We start from the raw sequence: 16,253 nt of genomic DNA on the forward strand, positions 1-16,253 counted from the left end.
GATCTTTGTGCTTCCGCTTCTCATCGCTGCTCTCGCGGGAAGTACAGGAACGCGCCAAAATAAGAAAACATCAGTGACAGCGCCTGAGAAAACTAGAGGGCAAACCTTTGAAATAACTTCAAAATCCGAATCAAATGCAGCTTCACTGGCAGGCTTGTGAAAAGTGAGCGGATATTTAATCTATTCCTTCGTGCTGGGGCCGGCGGACCACGATAGAAGATGGTTCTGCAGAACAGTGGAAGGTACAAAGCGGACCGAGGACAAGCTGGAGGAGATCAGGAAAACCAGTGAGTTGACGCCTTTTCAAGTACTCCACGCAGCTCCATAGACTCTAAGTGACACCTGTTAAGCAGCGTAGTAGATTACAGAAGGAAGCCATGAGCTTAATGTGGCTGTTATGTGTGTTTGAACCAGGGACGATGGCTCCTCGATGTCCGCCCTCAAGCGGCTGGAGCGCAGCCAGTTCACCGACGAGATGGACGCCCGCTTCGGCTTCGACCGAATGAAAGAGCCGGGGGAGAAGACGGGCTGGCTGATCAACATGCATCCTGTGAGTCATGTCTGAGCTGTAATGATGAATGTGTTTTAAGAGGAAGGGTCATAATAAAGCTGACACTTGTATGTTCCTTTTCATTGTGTAGACAGAGATCCTGGATGAAGACAAAAGGATGATCAGTGCTGTGGATTATTACTTCATACAGGAGGACGGAAACAGGTTTAAGGTGTGTTTGGGGGGTGGGGGGGTGTTGTGAACCATGATTCAAGCTGTTTAACAGCTTTGCACACTAACTATTGTAATAACACACTTGAAAAGCATGCAGCCTTTTCCATTGCTCTAACATCCCTGATGTTTCTCCTGTGTACAGGTGGCCCTCCCCTTTAAGCCATATTTTTACATTGCCACTAAAAAGGTAAGTCTGTTATTTGGTTCATTTGTCATGCAAACACGTCCAAAAACTCTCTCCTTAAAGGCAACTTTATTTCCAGAACTGTGAGAGAGAAGTTATCTCCTACTTGTCGAGGAAGTTTCAAGGAAAGGTGGCAAAGCTGGAAATTATACCCAAAGAGGACTTAGACCTGGTGAGAGTTCTGTTTTTAGCAGCCATTAAAGAGATTTAATGCAATCGCCAGATTAAGAAGAAACCCACAATGGTACTATTTGTTCTACAACACTAAACCTGTTGCTCTGGACTGGCTTGTTCTCCCCAGCCGAACCATCTAGTTGGACTGAAGAGGAGCTACATCAAGCTGTCATTCAACACTGTGGACGACCTCATCAAGGTCAAGCGTGAGATCTCCCCCGCGGTGCGCAAGAACAGAGAGAGGGAGCAGTCCAATGACACCTACACCTCAATGTTATCAAGGTACCATCAATCCCATTAGTTTCTGATAAGGTTTACCCGCTTATTTCTATTTTTATACTGATCTGATGACTGCTTTGTTGGTTTTTACAGTGCCTTATCAGGCGGCAACGTGGCCACAGCAGATGAAGACAGGACATTAAAAAGTATTTCAGACCAGCTGGACAACATCGTGGACATGAGAGAGTATGATGTGCCCTATCATGTGCGATTGTCCATCGACCTCAAGATCCACGTGGTAAAGATGGATTTCTGTCATCACGATGTTTTAGAAAGTCCTCATAGATACACACACTCGCTCCTCTCACCTTTACTGTCTCTGCTCCTCAGGCTCACTGGTATAATGTCCGATACCGAGGCAGCGCTTACCCACCAGAGATTGTGCGGCGGGATGATCTAGTGGAGCGGCCAGTATGAGGATTTTATTGTTGCAACATGGGATCAGTCATTTATTCAGGCTCATGTTTGCCCAGGACTCAATTAAGGCATCATTTGTTGTTCTTTTTAGGACCCTGTTGTTTTGGCTTTCGACATAGAGACCACCAAGCTACCGCTGAAATTCCCAGACGCAGAGACCGACCAGATTATGATGATGTCCTACATGATTGATGGACAGGTGAATTGTATTCACACTTATATAGTATGTATTATATTCTGTTATTCATGCATGTATGTGCCAGCTTCACTCACGTTTTCTTGTTTCCGTTAAAGGGGTTCCTAATCACAAACAGAGAGATTGTCTCTGAGAACATTGAAGATTTCGAGTTCACTCCCAAACCTGAATATGAAGGGCCTTTCACTGTCTTCAATGAAGATGATGAGGTATGTGCCTGCATAGCAGTTGTTACGCCACGGTGTGAATAACACCTGAAGAGCTTGAAACTGTTGTTGGGTATATAAATGTAACATGAAAAACATTTGCTGGGTCCAGCTTTTTAAATGTGAGGATTTGCTGCTTTTCTATGTTATTTAAAAGAAAGAAGAAGATGTCATTTTGGACTCTGGGAAGTTTTGATGAGCAGTTTTCACAATTTTTTGGCATTTTATAGACAAAACAATTAATCGCTTAATTGTGTAATCTACCATAATCGGTAGATTAATCAACAATGGAAATTATGTCATGTAAAACTTTGTGGGTGCATCAGTGTAATGACATGTGGTAACTTTGGCTGCAGGCGGCCCTCATTCAGAGGTGGTTCGATCACATTCAAGAAACCAAGCCAAACATCTTTGTGACCTACAACGGAGACTTCTTTGACTGGTGAGCTGCTACTGGTTCTGTAGGATGATTACAATAATTACTCCCCTACTATGTTATTTACCTTTCTTCTCTCCCTCGAGGCCTTTTGTCGAGACTCGAGCTGCCCTCCATGGGCTGAGCATGCACAGGGAGATTGGTTTCCAGAAGGATAGCCAGGGAGAGTACAAGTCCAGCCAAGCCATCCACATGGACTGCTTAAGGTTTGCACACCTCAGTGATTCCAGTGTGTTTTATACAAACATACCCATAGAGTTAAGAGTTAATTTTAGGTTAATTGATCATCCTTCCAACCTGTTTCTCCTCTGTATCAGGTGGGTAAAGAGAGACAGCTACCTGCCAGTGGGAAGTCATAATCTGAAGGCAGCAGCGAAGGCTAAGTTGGGCTACGACCCAGTTGAGCTGGACCCAGAGGAGATGTGCCGCATGGCGACTGAGGAGCCACAGGTACAGAAACGGACTTCAGTTTTTACAGCTCAGAAAATGAAGACTGTGACGAGGCTTATGCAATTTAATTTGTTTGTCTTTCCTCTGCTTTTCTGTTAGACATTAGCCACCTACTCTGTGTCAGACGCTGTGGCCACATATTACCTGTACATGAAATATGTTCACCCCTTCATCTTCGCCCTGTGCACCATCATCCCCATGGAGCCTGATGAGGTCAGTCTATCGTGTGCGTGTGTGAAAGAAGACTGAAAACCATAAAAGTAATGTTCCTTTTGCTTATTCATTTCTTTTCTTTCCTCTGTTACCAGGTGCTGCGTAAAGGTTCTGGGACTCTGTGTGAAGCTTTGCTCATGGTGCAGGCCTTCCACGCAAACATCATCTTCCCCAACAAGCAGGAGCAGGTCTTCAACAAACTGACAGACGACGGCCACGTCATGGACTCCGAGACCTACGTGGGCGGCCACGTGGAGGCGCTGGAGTCGGGAGTTTTCCGCAGTGACATCCCCTGCCGTTTTAAAATGGTACGTCTCAGTTCACCCTACAGCTTCTTTGCTTCTCTACATTATGTATGTTTTCAGCTTGATGGTTTGTTCTGATGCGTTGACAGAATCCAGCTGCGTTTGACTTCCTGCTGCAAAGAGTTGAGAGAACGATGCGTCATGCCATCGAAGAAGAGGAGAAAATCCCTTTAGAGCAAGTCACCAACTTTAATGAGGTCTGTTGGCTTTCCATTTATTGCTTTGGTCTGTTTCTTTTATGTCGTCTTTCCAGTTTCTGTTACTATATTGAAAGGTTGTTCCAGCATTCTCGTCTTAAAGTTATAAAATACCTGTGGTATTTTCTCAGGTTTGCGATGAGATCAAGCAGAAGCTGACTTCACTGAAGGAAGTTCCAAACAGGATCGAATGCCCCCTCATCTACCATCTGGACGTCGGGGCCATGTACCCCAATATCATCCTCACCAACCGCCTGCAGGTGATAGAGAAATCATTAGAAAAATGTGAGATCAAACAGAAAAGCATGGAATTCAGTTCTTTATTTTCTACATCTACAGCCATCCGCTATGGTTGATGAGGCCACCTGTGCTGCCTGTGACTTTAACAAGCCTGGTGCCACCTGTCAGAGGAGGATGACGTGGCAATGGAGAGGGGAAATCAGTAAGTTCAGTGTTGTATAAGTGTGTTCTTCTTCTTCATGTGGGGTTGAATCCAGTAGAAGTTTCACACTTATCCCTCCGTCTGCAGTGCCCGCCAGCCGCAGTGAGTTCCACCGCATCCAGCAGCAACTTGAGTCCGAGAAGTTCCCTCCGTTTTTCCCCAACGGTCCACCTCGAGCCTTCCACACACTCAACCGCGAGGAGCAGGCCAAACATGAGAAGAAACGTCTGGCAGGTACTCTCTCTTTTTGGCTGCTTGGGTTTCAGTTGGAAGCATTCTGAATTACTGGTTGCTGAAGCGTAGTTTGACCCGTCTTTTCTTTGTGTCAGACTACTGTAAGAAGGCCTATAAGAAGATACACGTCACCAGGCTGGAGGAGAGAGTCACCACCATCTGTCAGAGAGAAAACTCCTTCTACGTCGATACAGTGAGAGCATTCAGAGATCGACGCTACGAGTTTAAAGGACTCCACAAGGTATGTTTTGGTGTTGAATTAAACAACAATCATCTTCATATTTTTCACTATTATCCATTCATTATGTATTTCTGTATATTTTCTATGTTCTATTCTTCAAAATGACTTGCTATAAAGTACTTGCTTCTCATGCAACCTTTCCTTCAGGTGTGGAAGAAGAAACTGTCTGCAGCTCAGGACAGCGGAGACGCTGCCGAGGTGAAGCGCTGCAAAAACATGGAGATCCTGTACGAGTCCCTTCAGCTGGCTCACAAGTGTATTCTCAACTCTTTCTACGGCTACGTCATGAGGAAAGGGTAGGAGTCAGCTACAGTTTTCATCGTTCAGATCACCAAATATCCTCTTATTTGAACTGTTACATGAGCTCATTCAATCAGTGATAAACAGCACCCTGCTCTGCCTCTGTGTCTCCATCAGGGCGCGCTGGTACTCCATGGAGATGGCTGGCATTGTGTGCTACACTGGAGCCAACATCATCACTCAGGCCAGAGAGCTCATTGAACAAATAGGGTAAGCGTCATGTTGATAATGTTATACCTGATTACAGAAATGACCTTTTTGCTCAGCACAGGCTCCAACTCAGGAAATGTGCAGCTGGAAGGGATCCACTGCCTCATTTCACAACATTTCAGCAGCAGATTCTTGCCAACATTTGGGCTTGAATCCAGCTCCTGTAGTATTGATCTTATTTCACTTAGTTTTGCTCCTACACCATGTATTTTAGGAGCAGATATTGTTTATGTTGCAGGTCAGAGTAATAGTTATGTAACCGAACCCTGAAATCCTTAACCCTTTACTTACTCACTCGATTCACGTTGTCCTGGAGATGAAAGGCATCAGCCAGACTCTTAATATGTGATACGAACTGAAAAATACTGGCATTGCTATTTCACACACATCACGTCATTCGCTCCTGCTCCTCTGCACCTCAGGAGGCCCCTTGAGTTGGACACTGACGGTATCTGGTGTGTCCTCCCCAACACGTTCCCTGAGAACTTCGTGGTGAAAACCAGTAATGAGAAGAAGCCCAAGGTGACCATCTCTTACCCAGGGGCAATGCTGAACATCATGGTGAAGGAGGGATTCACCAACGATCAGTACCACGAGCTGGTCGACCCCTCGTCCCTCACATACAACACCAGGTCTGAGAACAGCATCTTCTTTGAGGTGGACGGACCGTACCTGGCCATGATCCTGCCTGCCTCTAAAGAGGAAGGGAAGAAGCTGAAGAAAAGGTAAAGCAGCAGTGGACTTTAGACTTCTGATCCTGGTCAGATTGAGTAAATGTGTTAGCAGCAAAGTTCAAATCTGCTGCGATGTGTCAACTATGATCAGGATTTAAGGTTTCTCTCTTCTCTTTAGGTACGCCGTGTTTAATGAGGATGGCTCTCTGGCTGAGCTGAAGGGTTTTGAAGTGAAGAGAAGAGGAGAGCTGCAGCTCATTAAGATTTTTCAGTCGTCAGTGTTTGAGGCTTTCCTCAAAGGCACCACTCTGGAGGAGGTGTACGCCTCTGTGGCCAAAGTGGCTGACTACTGGCTGGACGTTCTGTACAGCAAGGTAAAAACCTAGGGGAAAAGGTGTAAAAAGGCGTTAAGGTATTACAGGATTTACTTTGTGCTGTCACACCTGTTTTGAGTAACTTGATTAACCAGCTGTTCTATCTAATATTTTAAAATGAAATATCATTTACAGAGAAAGCTCAGTTAAAACATTAATTCTACTCACTTTACTGGTCTTCCAGGCTGCCAACATGCCAGATGCGGAGCTGTTCGAGCTGATTTCAGAGAATCGTTCAATGTCCAGAAAGCTGGAGGACTACGGGGAGCAGAAGTCCACTTCCATCAGCACAGCTAAGAGACTGGCTGAGTTCCTGGGAGACCAGATGGTGAAAGATGCTGGTCTGAGCTGTCGCTACGTCATTTCCCGAAAACCAGAGGGTTCGCCTGTCACAGAAAGGTGAGAAAACTGCTCTGAAAATGTCCGTCCATACCTCTGGGACAGTGGCGGGGCCAGATCGAGACCCAGGGCTGTAGCTCCATTCGCATCACTGGTAATCCATAAGATTACAGCAGGCATTCTGCACAGTGTCAGTACTGTACAAAAGATAAAGGTTAGAATAACGCTGCTAGTATAATATTTAGTAATCATATAGTTGTTACCAGTGTCATCTCAAAGTCAAGCAGTGTGAGCAGGTTCAAGGCCAGACAGGCGACAGGTGTGAGTGGCTGTTTGTGGTCTCCATTGTTCTTCTCTCTGACAGCAGACGTGATGACTTGTCACAGTAGGAAAAGCGCAGGTATTCTTAATAATATTAGTTATGGCCGGTAAGATTTGATACTGATGATAAAACTTTATCCACCTGCTTTAGTCAGGATTCAAAAAGTTACTATCTGGATGTACGAAAGGAGTTTTCCCATAAAGCTGCCAGTATGCTCTTAAAAGTGCTGGTCACACTGCGTCTGAGAGCCCCCCCCAACACCGTTTTCCATGTTCAGCTACTCTGTATGTTGTCTAAGTGCACAAAATGTCAAAAAAAAAGCCCAGGTTGATTGAAACCCTCACTGCCTTAATGATGGATGTCATAGATTTTCTGGATCAAATAAAATGTCAGAGTGACTTCTCCCAATGTCAAATGTGTGCGGAGAACAAGTACTTTGCACCATTACCAGGAGTAAAAGCTTTGAGTTTGACACTGACTGATTTGTGGTTTTCTCCATCAGAGCCATTCCTCTGGCCATCTTCCAGGCAGAGCCCAGCGTGAAGAAGCATTTCCTTCGGAAGTGGTTGAAGATGCCCAGCCTGCATGACTTGGACATCCGCACTGTGAGTTTTTTTAACAAATATGTTATGCATTTGGATGGGAGCCTTTGGTTTTGTGTGCTCCCTCTGACATGAACAGTTCTGTTGCATTTCCAGATCCTCGATTGGAGTTATTACATCGAGAGGCTGGGCAGCGCCATCCAGAAAATCATCACCATCCCTGCAGCTCTTCAACAGGTGAAAATTAAGCATGCTCCATCGGTCTCTCAGTCTATTGAAGGCTGATGTGCAGCTAAAATATTTAAATGTTTCTGTTCAACATCAGGTGAAGAATCCAGTACCCAGAGTGAGGCACCCTGACTGGCTTCACAAAAAACTCCTGGAGAAAAACGATATCTACAAGCAAAAGAAAATCAGTGAGCTGTTCACCAGCGAGGGCAAGAGACAGGTTTGTCCCTCGCAGCAAAAAGTCCCGTCAGCTCAGAAAGTCAGTGGACTACCACTCTTTTCTAAATGGTTTTGTCTCTGACAGGTGGCCCATCAAGCTCTTGAAGCGGGCCAAGCCCCAGACATGGAGGACTTTGGACTGCCAGCCCGACCTCTGCAGCCAGCCATCCTCATCAGCACCAAGCGGAAGCGGGCTTCTCAGGGAGAGGACAGCCAGGTGGAGTCTCAGGATGTGGAGCTCACTCAGTCCTGGAGAGAGATCCTGGGGCCACCCCCACCTATGGGAAAGACGCGGGTAAGCTAGCAGCAACAGGCACAAAGGGTTACCTGTTGTGTCAATGCAGGTTTCTCCAGCGCTTCTTGAGAAACATTACAAAGCTTTCAAAAATATTCATATCGGCTCTGCCCGTAAACAGGAGGAGCGTCTGGTGTGGCTGCGGTACCATAAGAAGAAGTGGGAGCTGCAGCTGAGGCAGAGGAAGGAGAGAAAGAAGAAGAGGAGGCTGCTGGATGGTGAAGCTCAACCTGTAGGGGGTGGAGTGATCAGAGATGGCCCCGTCACCGGCCTGGGAAGCTTCCTCCGCAGAACAGCTCGCAGCATCCTGGACATGCCGTGGCAAATCGTGCAGGTGGAGCAAAGTCACCTTCATTATCATCCTCAAGTCAGTTAACAAAAAAAAAAAAAAGTCTAAGCTGATGTGATGTGTGATGTCCTGTTCCCTGCCCCTCTCAGATTGCAGAGACTACTCACCCTGGGCTGTACAAGTTGTGGGCTGTGATTGGAAATGACCTCCACTGCATGAAGCTCAACATCCTGCGTGTCTTCTACGTCAATCAGAAAGTCCCAAAACAGGAGGAGGGAGCCACGTACAAAAAGGCATGTGGCAAAAAGATGCATTGCAGTTACTTTAAAGGGTTTGAAGGTGTGGGTCATCATATTAAGTTCAGCAAATGAGTTTTAACAAACTGTTCGGCTTCAGGTGAACCGCATGTTGCCCCGCTCCAACATGGTGTACTACCTTTATGAGTACAGTGTCCCAGAGGACATGTACCAGGAGCACATCAACGAGATCAACGCAGACCTCTCTGCTCCAGACATCGAAGGTGTCTATGAAACACAGGTAATATAGCCATGCACCTCCAGTGTTTTCATACCCTCACTCGTGGTGCTCTTTGTGTGTGGGCAGCGTGTCTGGCTCCTGTTTGTCCATCTCTGTGAACAGAATGCAGCATTAACGTGAACTCTTTCAGGTCCCGCTGCTGTTTCGTGCACTGGTGCAGCTCGGATGTGTGTGTATGGTCAATAAACATGTTGTGAGGGATCTGGCCGGCAGGGAGGCTGACACTTTTGACCTGGAGCATCTGGAGATGAGGTCTCTGGCTCAGTTCAGCTACCTGGAACCTGGTAAGACGCAGCTCACACGCTGATCATGAATTGGTGGAGGTTGTTGTTTTTGGTTGGTTGTTTTATTTACCATTTGCTTTACTTCTAACTTAATAATTGACCTGGCACTGTGTCATGGAGCTTTACAACACTTTGTCGTGTTCCCCTCTTCTCAGGGAGTGTTCGCCACATGTACCTGTATCATCACAGCCAGGGTCACAAGGCTCTGTTTGGCCTGTTCATCCCCTCTCAGCGCAAAGCCAGCATCTTTGTCCTGGACACAGTAAGAACAATACAACTCTTTTTTTCTTCCACTTGGTGTTTTGACTCAAATTTTGTGCAACAAGTGCATGGCCGCTATATTGAAAGCCTGATGCATCCCTTCCCAGCTGGCAGAGAACAAGCCTTAAGCTCTTTATTTGCTGTTCTAAGGTCCGAAGCAACCAGATGCCCAACCTGAGTAACCTCTACACAGCCGAGCGCACTGCTCTCCTGGAGAAGACGACTGAGGAGCTTCTGCCTCCAGAGAAACACAACTTCGAGGTCCGAGCCGAGAACGACGTGAAGGCTATTTACCGTGCGCTGCAGCGCATACTGCTAAACTACAAGGTGAAGTACTACATAGGTAAATACTTAATTATCTCTTAGTGATTACATACACGGACATTACTAATTATTTGTTTGCTTTGTCTGCTGCTGTTTACAGGAGGAGCGTCGTGGGCCCACCCTCATCGCGATGCAGTCCAACTGGGAGTTGCGACGGTTGGCAGCGGGGATGCCGGTGCTCGAGGAGTTCCCGGTCGTTCCAGTACATGTGGTTGATGAGATCAGCTACAATGTGCTGGACTGGCAACGCCACGGTGCCCGACGCATGATCCGCCACTACCTCAACCTGGACAGCTGCCTGTCGCAGGCTTTTGACATGGCCAGGTGCGGACTGCAGAAAAACATAAAGATAAAATAAATTACAAATAACATAAACATGATAATAAAATGTCCATCCAAATGATAAGTCCAGGAGCTTGTACAGTCCAACAGGAGACCAACTAAATCTAGACCTTCATCATATGGGAGGGAGCTCAGGTTTAGTCTGTCTGCATAACATAAAAATGGTTGCCATAAGTTATCGAACGTGTCAGATTTTAATCACTGGTTTAAGTCAACCAACAACCCACAACAGGCTGGCTGTTGATGTAGTGCATTGTCAAGAAGCATTTGAATTTTTTAGAGCTCATACCATGTCTCTCGCTTTCAGGTATTACCATTTACCTGTGGGGAACTTGCCTCAGGATGTGTCCATCTTCGGCTCAGACCTGTTCCTGGCAAGACATCTACGGAAACACAACCACCTGCTGTGGCTTTCACCCACAGCCAGGCCCGACCTCGGAGGAAAAGAGGCCGATGACAGTCGTCTGGTCATGGAAAGTGATGAAAGGGGCTCCGTAGAGATCAACGCTCAAGGATGCTACTCCACAGGTGCCCGAACACCAGGAACACATTTAATCTGCGTCCGAGAAAAAGCAAAAGATCACGAAGCGACTGTGCATTTTCTTTCTCTGTATTTATGGATGATCCTGTTTCTTTTCCTCTCAGCGTGTGTGGAGTTGGACCTGCAGAGCCTGGCGGTGAACACCATCCTCCAGTCACAGCATGTCAACGACATGGAGGGCGGAGCTAGTCTGGGCGTCAGTTTTGATGTGATCCAGCAGGCCTCGCTGGAGGACATGATGTCAGGAAACCAGGGAGCCAGCGCTGTCGCTAGCTACGATGAGACCGCTCTCTGCTCCAACACCTTCAGGTGTGTAAACACCTGAAGCCGATTTATGCTTCTAGTCGTTCCACAATGTTTAAGGAAGCATGTCCTGTTTTATTCTTTGCGTTTGGCTCACTTCAGTGTTTGCTCTGTGTTATGTGAGCAGGATCCTGAAGAGCATGGTCGTTGGATGGGTCAGAGAGATCACGCAGTACCACAACGTGTACGCAGACAACCAGGTGATGCACTTCTACCGCTGGCTGCGCTCCCCCAGCTCTCTGCTCTACGACCCTGCACTGCACCGCACCCTGCACAACATGATGAAGAAGGTGTTTCTACAGTGAGTGCCACATCATCCTCTACACTGCATCAACCATCTGTCTCATGGACGATGTCACTCTTAAGAGCTTTGTTTTGAAATAACTTTAACACACACAACAGCTACGGTGTCATCTTCTTTTATTAATCTCATTCTGCTGTCAGATTGGTTTCAGAGTTCAAGCGCCTCGGCTCCACTGTGGTGTACGGAAACTTCAACAGGATCATCTTGTGCACGAAAAAACGGAGGATAGATGACGCCATCGGCTACGTGGAATACATCACCAACAGGTCAGACATTAACCCCCTGCAGGTCCCACCTACAGAGAGTGTATAGACATCTTTGAATAGTAAAATTAGCACCTGATTTCTGTGTTCACAAAGTGGTGAACCTCGCTCCATCCTCGCTTGTGAACAACTGAGCCTTTCCAGGATGCTCCTTTTATACCAACCATGATACTATCACCTGTTACCAATCAACCTGAACGGGTGTTTTTGGAGCATTTCACAACTCTACCAGTCTTTTGTTGCTCCTGTCCCAACTTGTCTGAAACATATAGCTGGCATCAAGTATATATTTACAAAAATCAATGAAGTTGATGAAGTAAAACATTAAATATATCGTCTTTGTACTGTTTTCAATTGAGTATATGTCACTAAGGATTAGCTAATTATCACATACTGTTTTTTTATGTTTAAGACAGCTTTTATGGAATCATAGTTGTAATAATAAGCACACAAACATGAATTCATATTTTCGTCCAGCTGTATCTGAACAGGCTGCTGAGCCTCTAAAGCAGTATTTGTATCTGTTTGTCTCCAGTGGTTTGATGTAAGAGCCAGAACACTAAACACAAAAAAAAACGCAGTGACCCATTAGAGCAGTTAGATGTGTGCCAGAGATGGTGTTGTGGTCTCCTTCATGGGAAGCGAAACTTAAAAGACTTGACCATTAGACTAATGGAAAAAATATTAAACAATGAAGTTAGACCAAAATATCAACATTTTAATGTGAAATGAAGTATCTTATGGGATTTTAGCCATTTTAATATTGTTACAGCTAAGACCACAAGCATTTTCAAATTACTGCCAGTATTACTAATGATCCTGTCTGAGCATCTTCCTGTGTTTAATTATCCTTTGAAAGGACAGTAGTCGTTACCCAAAGTATCACATTAATAATATCGATGTGTTTTATTATGAAACAGAGTTTTCTTTTAGATTTTCATAGTGGACCCAAAACCTGAAGCATCACATTTCCTAACTGTTTCTCCTCCAGCATCCACTCCAGAGAAATCTTCCACTCTTTGTCCATCTCCTTCTCCCGGTGCTGGGAGTTCCTGCTGTGGATGGATCCGGCCAACTACGGCGGCGTGAAGGGCAAACTGCCCTCCAGCATCTTATACGGAGAGGTACTTCAAACTGCAACTTCAGCCTTACGATGTATTTACATGTATTAAAGTAGCAGAACACATGCATCTTGTCTGGTCCTTTCATTAGGAAGGAGCCAAGCAGAAGAAAGACAGTCAAGAGGAGGGAGACGAGGAGGGCAGCGAAGACGAAGACGAGGAGAAACCAGAGGAAGATGATGGTGATGACGAGGTGGAGGAGCTGATTGAGAGCAACTGGAACATCATGCAGTATCTGCCCCAAACTGCCTCCTGTCAGAAATACTTCCTCATGATTGTCTCCGGTAAAAATAATCAATACACAATCCAGTTTTGTTTTTTTCTGGCTTTCTACCGACTCTCACACACATAATTTCCACGCCAGCCTACATTGCAGCGGTCTACCACAGCATGAAAGAGGAGCTGAGACGTAACGCTCCAGGGGCAACGCCAGTCAAGAGACGTGGAGGCAGCCAGGCTTCCCAGCAGGCACTGGGGGACTTGAGTGCTCTTCCTGGTAAGATGCTGTTTGGGAAGCTGCTTCAGTTACTAAAGACTTCCCTCGTGTGTGTGTGTGTTAGGACCTTCACACTACATTCATTACAGTCACCACAGACTAGTGTCTGTTACACTTAAACGTACAATAAGGAGCTTTTAATTGTATTTAGATAGACTTCCTCTCAAATGTGGTGTTTTTCTTTTAAAACTCTCTCCCACAGGAATGATCTCCTTCTCCCAGGAATATGTGTCCAGCGAGCTGACACAGAACTTTTTCACCATCACTCAGAAAATCCAGAAGAAGGTGACAGGTACCAGGAGTGTGAACCAGCCCTCAGAGATGTTCCCCGTCCTGCCTGGGTCCCACCTGCCACTCAACAACCCAGCACTGGAGTTCATCAAATATGTCTGCCAGGTATATTACCACCGTCTTTTGTGTTGCATGTAGTCATTTTCTTCACACCACGCTGTGCACAAATCAGCAGTTCCATCATCTCAATCCCATCTTTTGTCCATTCAGGTCCTTTCACTGGATGCCAACATAGTGAACCAGGTGAACAAGCTGAAAAGAGACCTCCTGCGCCTCGTGGACGTCGGAGAGTTTTCGGAGGAAGCCCAGTTCCGTGACCCCTGTAACTCCTACATCCTGCCAGAAGTCATCTGCCACCACTGCAATTTCTGTCGTGACCTCGACCTCTGCAAGGACCCGTCTGTGGCACAAGTGAGAGGAGGAGCATTGACGGGAATCACAATAATACTTTTTAACCTGCTTATTGAAGCGTATCAAATTCCAGTTACATAATCTGTGTTTTCGTCTCGTCAGGACGGATCTGTTTTGCCTCAGTGGTTCTGCTCCAACTGCCAGGCGCAGTACGAGACTGAGTCTATTGAGATGGCTCTGGTGGAGGCTCTGCAGAAGAAACTGATGAGCTACACACTGCAGGACCTGGTGAGTAAAAAACATGCTGCTTTTTTCATTTATTTTTTATATAAGTACCTCTGCGCATTATCTTTACACAGGTTGTCAGTCCCTTCCTTGTAAACGCGATGTCTCAGGAACGCCTTGAGGGAACGTCAAATTTGACAACAAACGTTCAGTTGGACTCAAGGATGAAACGATGAAATTTTGGTGGTCAAATTACAACATTTTTGTCTGGAAAAAAAAAAAAAGTTAACACTTTTCCGGCCCTTAGTGGAAACCATAACTCAGGAACAGAAGGGGAGATTGTTACCATATTTCACATTTGGTCAGATACTGAATTGGTGACACAAATCTTGGGTGTCCACCTTGATGTTATAGAATTTGTAGCTTCTTTGCAGCAACATTCATTCCTGAAGCATTATAGTCCACCTCAGGCTCACTGGTTCTGCTGATATTGAGCTTCAGGTAATTGTCATTGTTCCATGTGATAAAGGTCTCTGTCAGTCCTCTGTAAAAGAGTCTCTAAGTGAAGACAGCATGTTTCTCACTGGACTGATTAGTGGAGGAATACAACCCTGAGGCTGATCTCTCTCTGTGTTTCCTATCTGTATCTGTACTGTCACTATCAAATAAAGGCAAAAGACCAAAAAAAAAAAGCTTTCAAAAATCTTTTTTCGAACATGCAGCACTGTTTCACTTGAATTACCTGCTGATTAACAGTCTGAGCATCATTTTTGTTTTCCTCTTGTGTAATTTTTCTTAGGTGTGCACAAAATGTAAAGGAGTGAAAGAAACGAACATGCCTCTGTACTGCAGATGTGCCGGAGACTTTGACCTCACTTTCCCAGCCAAGGTTTCTACTCTGAGATACATCATTCAATGTAGCGATGAAGGCATGTGATGGTTTCTATTTGACATTGTCTTTTTTTTTCTTTCTTCCATTTAAAGAGCGTCTCTGAGCAGATCACAGTCTTCCGGAACATAGCGTCTCACTATAACATGAGCTTCCTGGAGGAGACCATTGACTGGTTGCTTGTTATGAGCCCAAACATCAGCCAGAGCGCTCGCTGAGCGACATCCAGCACTTCCTCGGCTGCATCTGTGGCAGCTGCTTTCTAATCTGGGAAATACTCAGTGCTGAAAGGTTGGAACCGGAACGTACGGACTGTAGATATGTGTGAAGTTTCGATTATGTCATATTAAAATTCTGAATGTGTGAATTTCAAGTTTTGACTGTTAATAAATATTTTTTCCAAGTGTTTTAACTGTGAGCCTGAATGTCTTCACAAACATCGTGAGCGCCGTCCACTCTGCTGACCTTCATTAATCAGCAGTCTGAGCTTCCTCTTCAATTGGCTGCTAATGTGTCTGCTGTGGCTCGTGTGACCTGAACTCCATTTATTCTGTCATCTCGCAGTGAAGCTCATTAGACATGTCTGGTGCTGCTTTAGCACAAATTAAATAATCGTTAACAGTGAAGGTTTTTTTTTGTTGGTGTGGCAATAGTGAATTTGGGTACTTTCTGGTTTTTATGTTTGAGGAATATGAACCGTCTTCATGTGGGCTGAAATTTTCCACGGTGATAAAGAAGACAGATCAGGTGTTTCTGGCTGCTTGTTAATTATTCTCTTTACTGTTACTGAATGTTTGAAAATCATTTGGTGCTTAGAGCAAGTCTGGATCACAATGATCTTAACCTGTGCGCCTCCATCACTTTAACCTCATTGCCCCACAGATGACTCACTTTGCCTGCTGATGGGTGTCTCCCAGACAAGTAATCACATTTCAGGCTCTAGATCTGAGGCACAATTAGATTGGCCCCTCAGAGCTTCTGTCTGAGACACATTGTGCGTGTACAAATGAAGGAATGAGAGCCTCAGAGGGCCTGTGACTAAATCCTTTACATTTTGGGCCGACAGCCTCTCAGGATATGTTAGATCAGACGACACTTTTTGCACTCAGCAGTGAATTGGACTGACATAAGCGCTACCTTTTAAGATATGACATGAACTTTCATCTCTTTACATGTCATAAACACCATTTCCACACTGACATGTCACTGTCCGTTGCGCTCCTCTGTCCAT

General features: G+C 45.5%; 1 protein-coding gene across 1 annotated transcript; it reads left to right on the forward strand.

Annotated features, from left to right (window-relative positions):
• The first annotated feature begins 80 nt into the window (after positions 1 to 80).
• On the forward strand, positions 81 to 15,420 carry pole (polymerase (DNA directed), epsilon). Its single transcript, XM_041936790.1, has 48 exons — positions 81 to 287; positions 415 to 550; positions 642 to 722; positions 867 to 911; positions 988 to 1,080; positions 1,210 to 1,364; positions 1,455 to 1,599; positions 1,692 to 1,772; positions 1,870 to 1,977; positions 2,073 to 2,183; positions 2,537 to 2,622; positions 2,703 to 2,822; positions 2,934 to 3,066; positions 3,166 to 3,279; positions 3,375 to 3,587; positions 3,674 to 3,781; positions 3,913 to 4,041; positions 4,121 to 4,223; positions 4,311 to 4,457; positions 4,553 to 4,698; positions 4,846 to 4,994; positions 5,116 to 5,208; positions 5,631 to 5,933; positions 6,061 to 6,256; positions 6,441 to 6,655; positions 7,420 to 7,522; positions 7,616 to 7,696; positions 7,785 to 7,907; positions 7,992 to 8,201; positions 8,323 to 8,535; positions 8,640 to 8,783; positions 8,887 to 9,027; positions 9,158 to 9,311; positions 9,467 to 9,573; positions 9,723 to 9,899; positions 9,997 to 10,220; positions 10,546 to 10,766; positions 10,884 to 11,088; positions 11,210 to 11,383; positions 11,527 to 11,652; positions 12,641 to 12,773; positions 12,862 to 13,054; positions 13,135 to 13,266; positions 13,469 to 13,662; positions 13,768 to 13,968; positions 14,071 to 14,196; positions 14,933 to 15,022; positions 15,118 to 15,420. Exons 1-48 carry the CDS (start codon positions 220 to 222, stop codon positions 15,238 to 15,240), a joined length of 6,873 nt encoding a protein of 2,290 aa, XP_041792724.1. The 5' UTR covers positions 81 to 219; the 3' UTR covers positions 15,241 to 15,420.
• Positions 15,421 to 16,253: the final 833 nt, after the last annotated feature.

Source organism: Chelmon rostratus, chromosome 5, assembly GCF_017976325.1.
Source record: "Chelmon rostratus isolate fCheRos1 chromosome 5, fCheRos1.pri, whole genome shotgun sequence".
Classification (NCBI taxonomy): domain Eukaryota; kingdom Metazoa; phylum Chordata; class Actinopteri; order Chaetodontiformes; family Chaetodontidae; genus Chelmon; species Chelmon rostratus.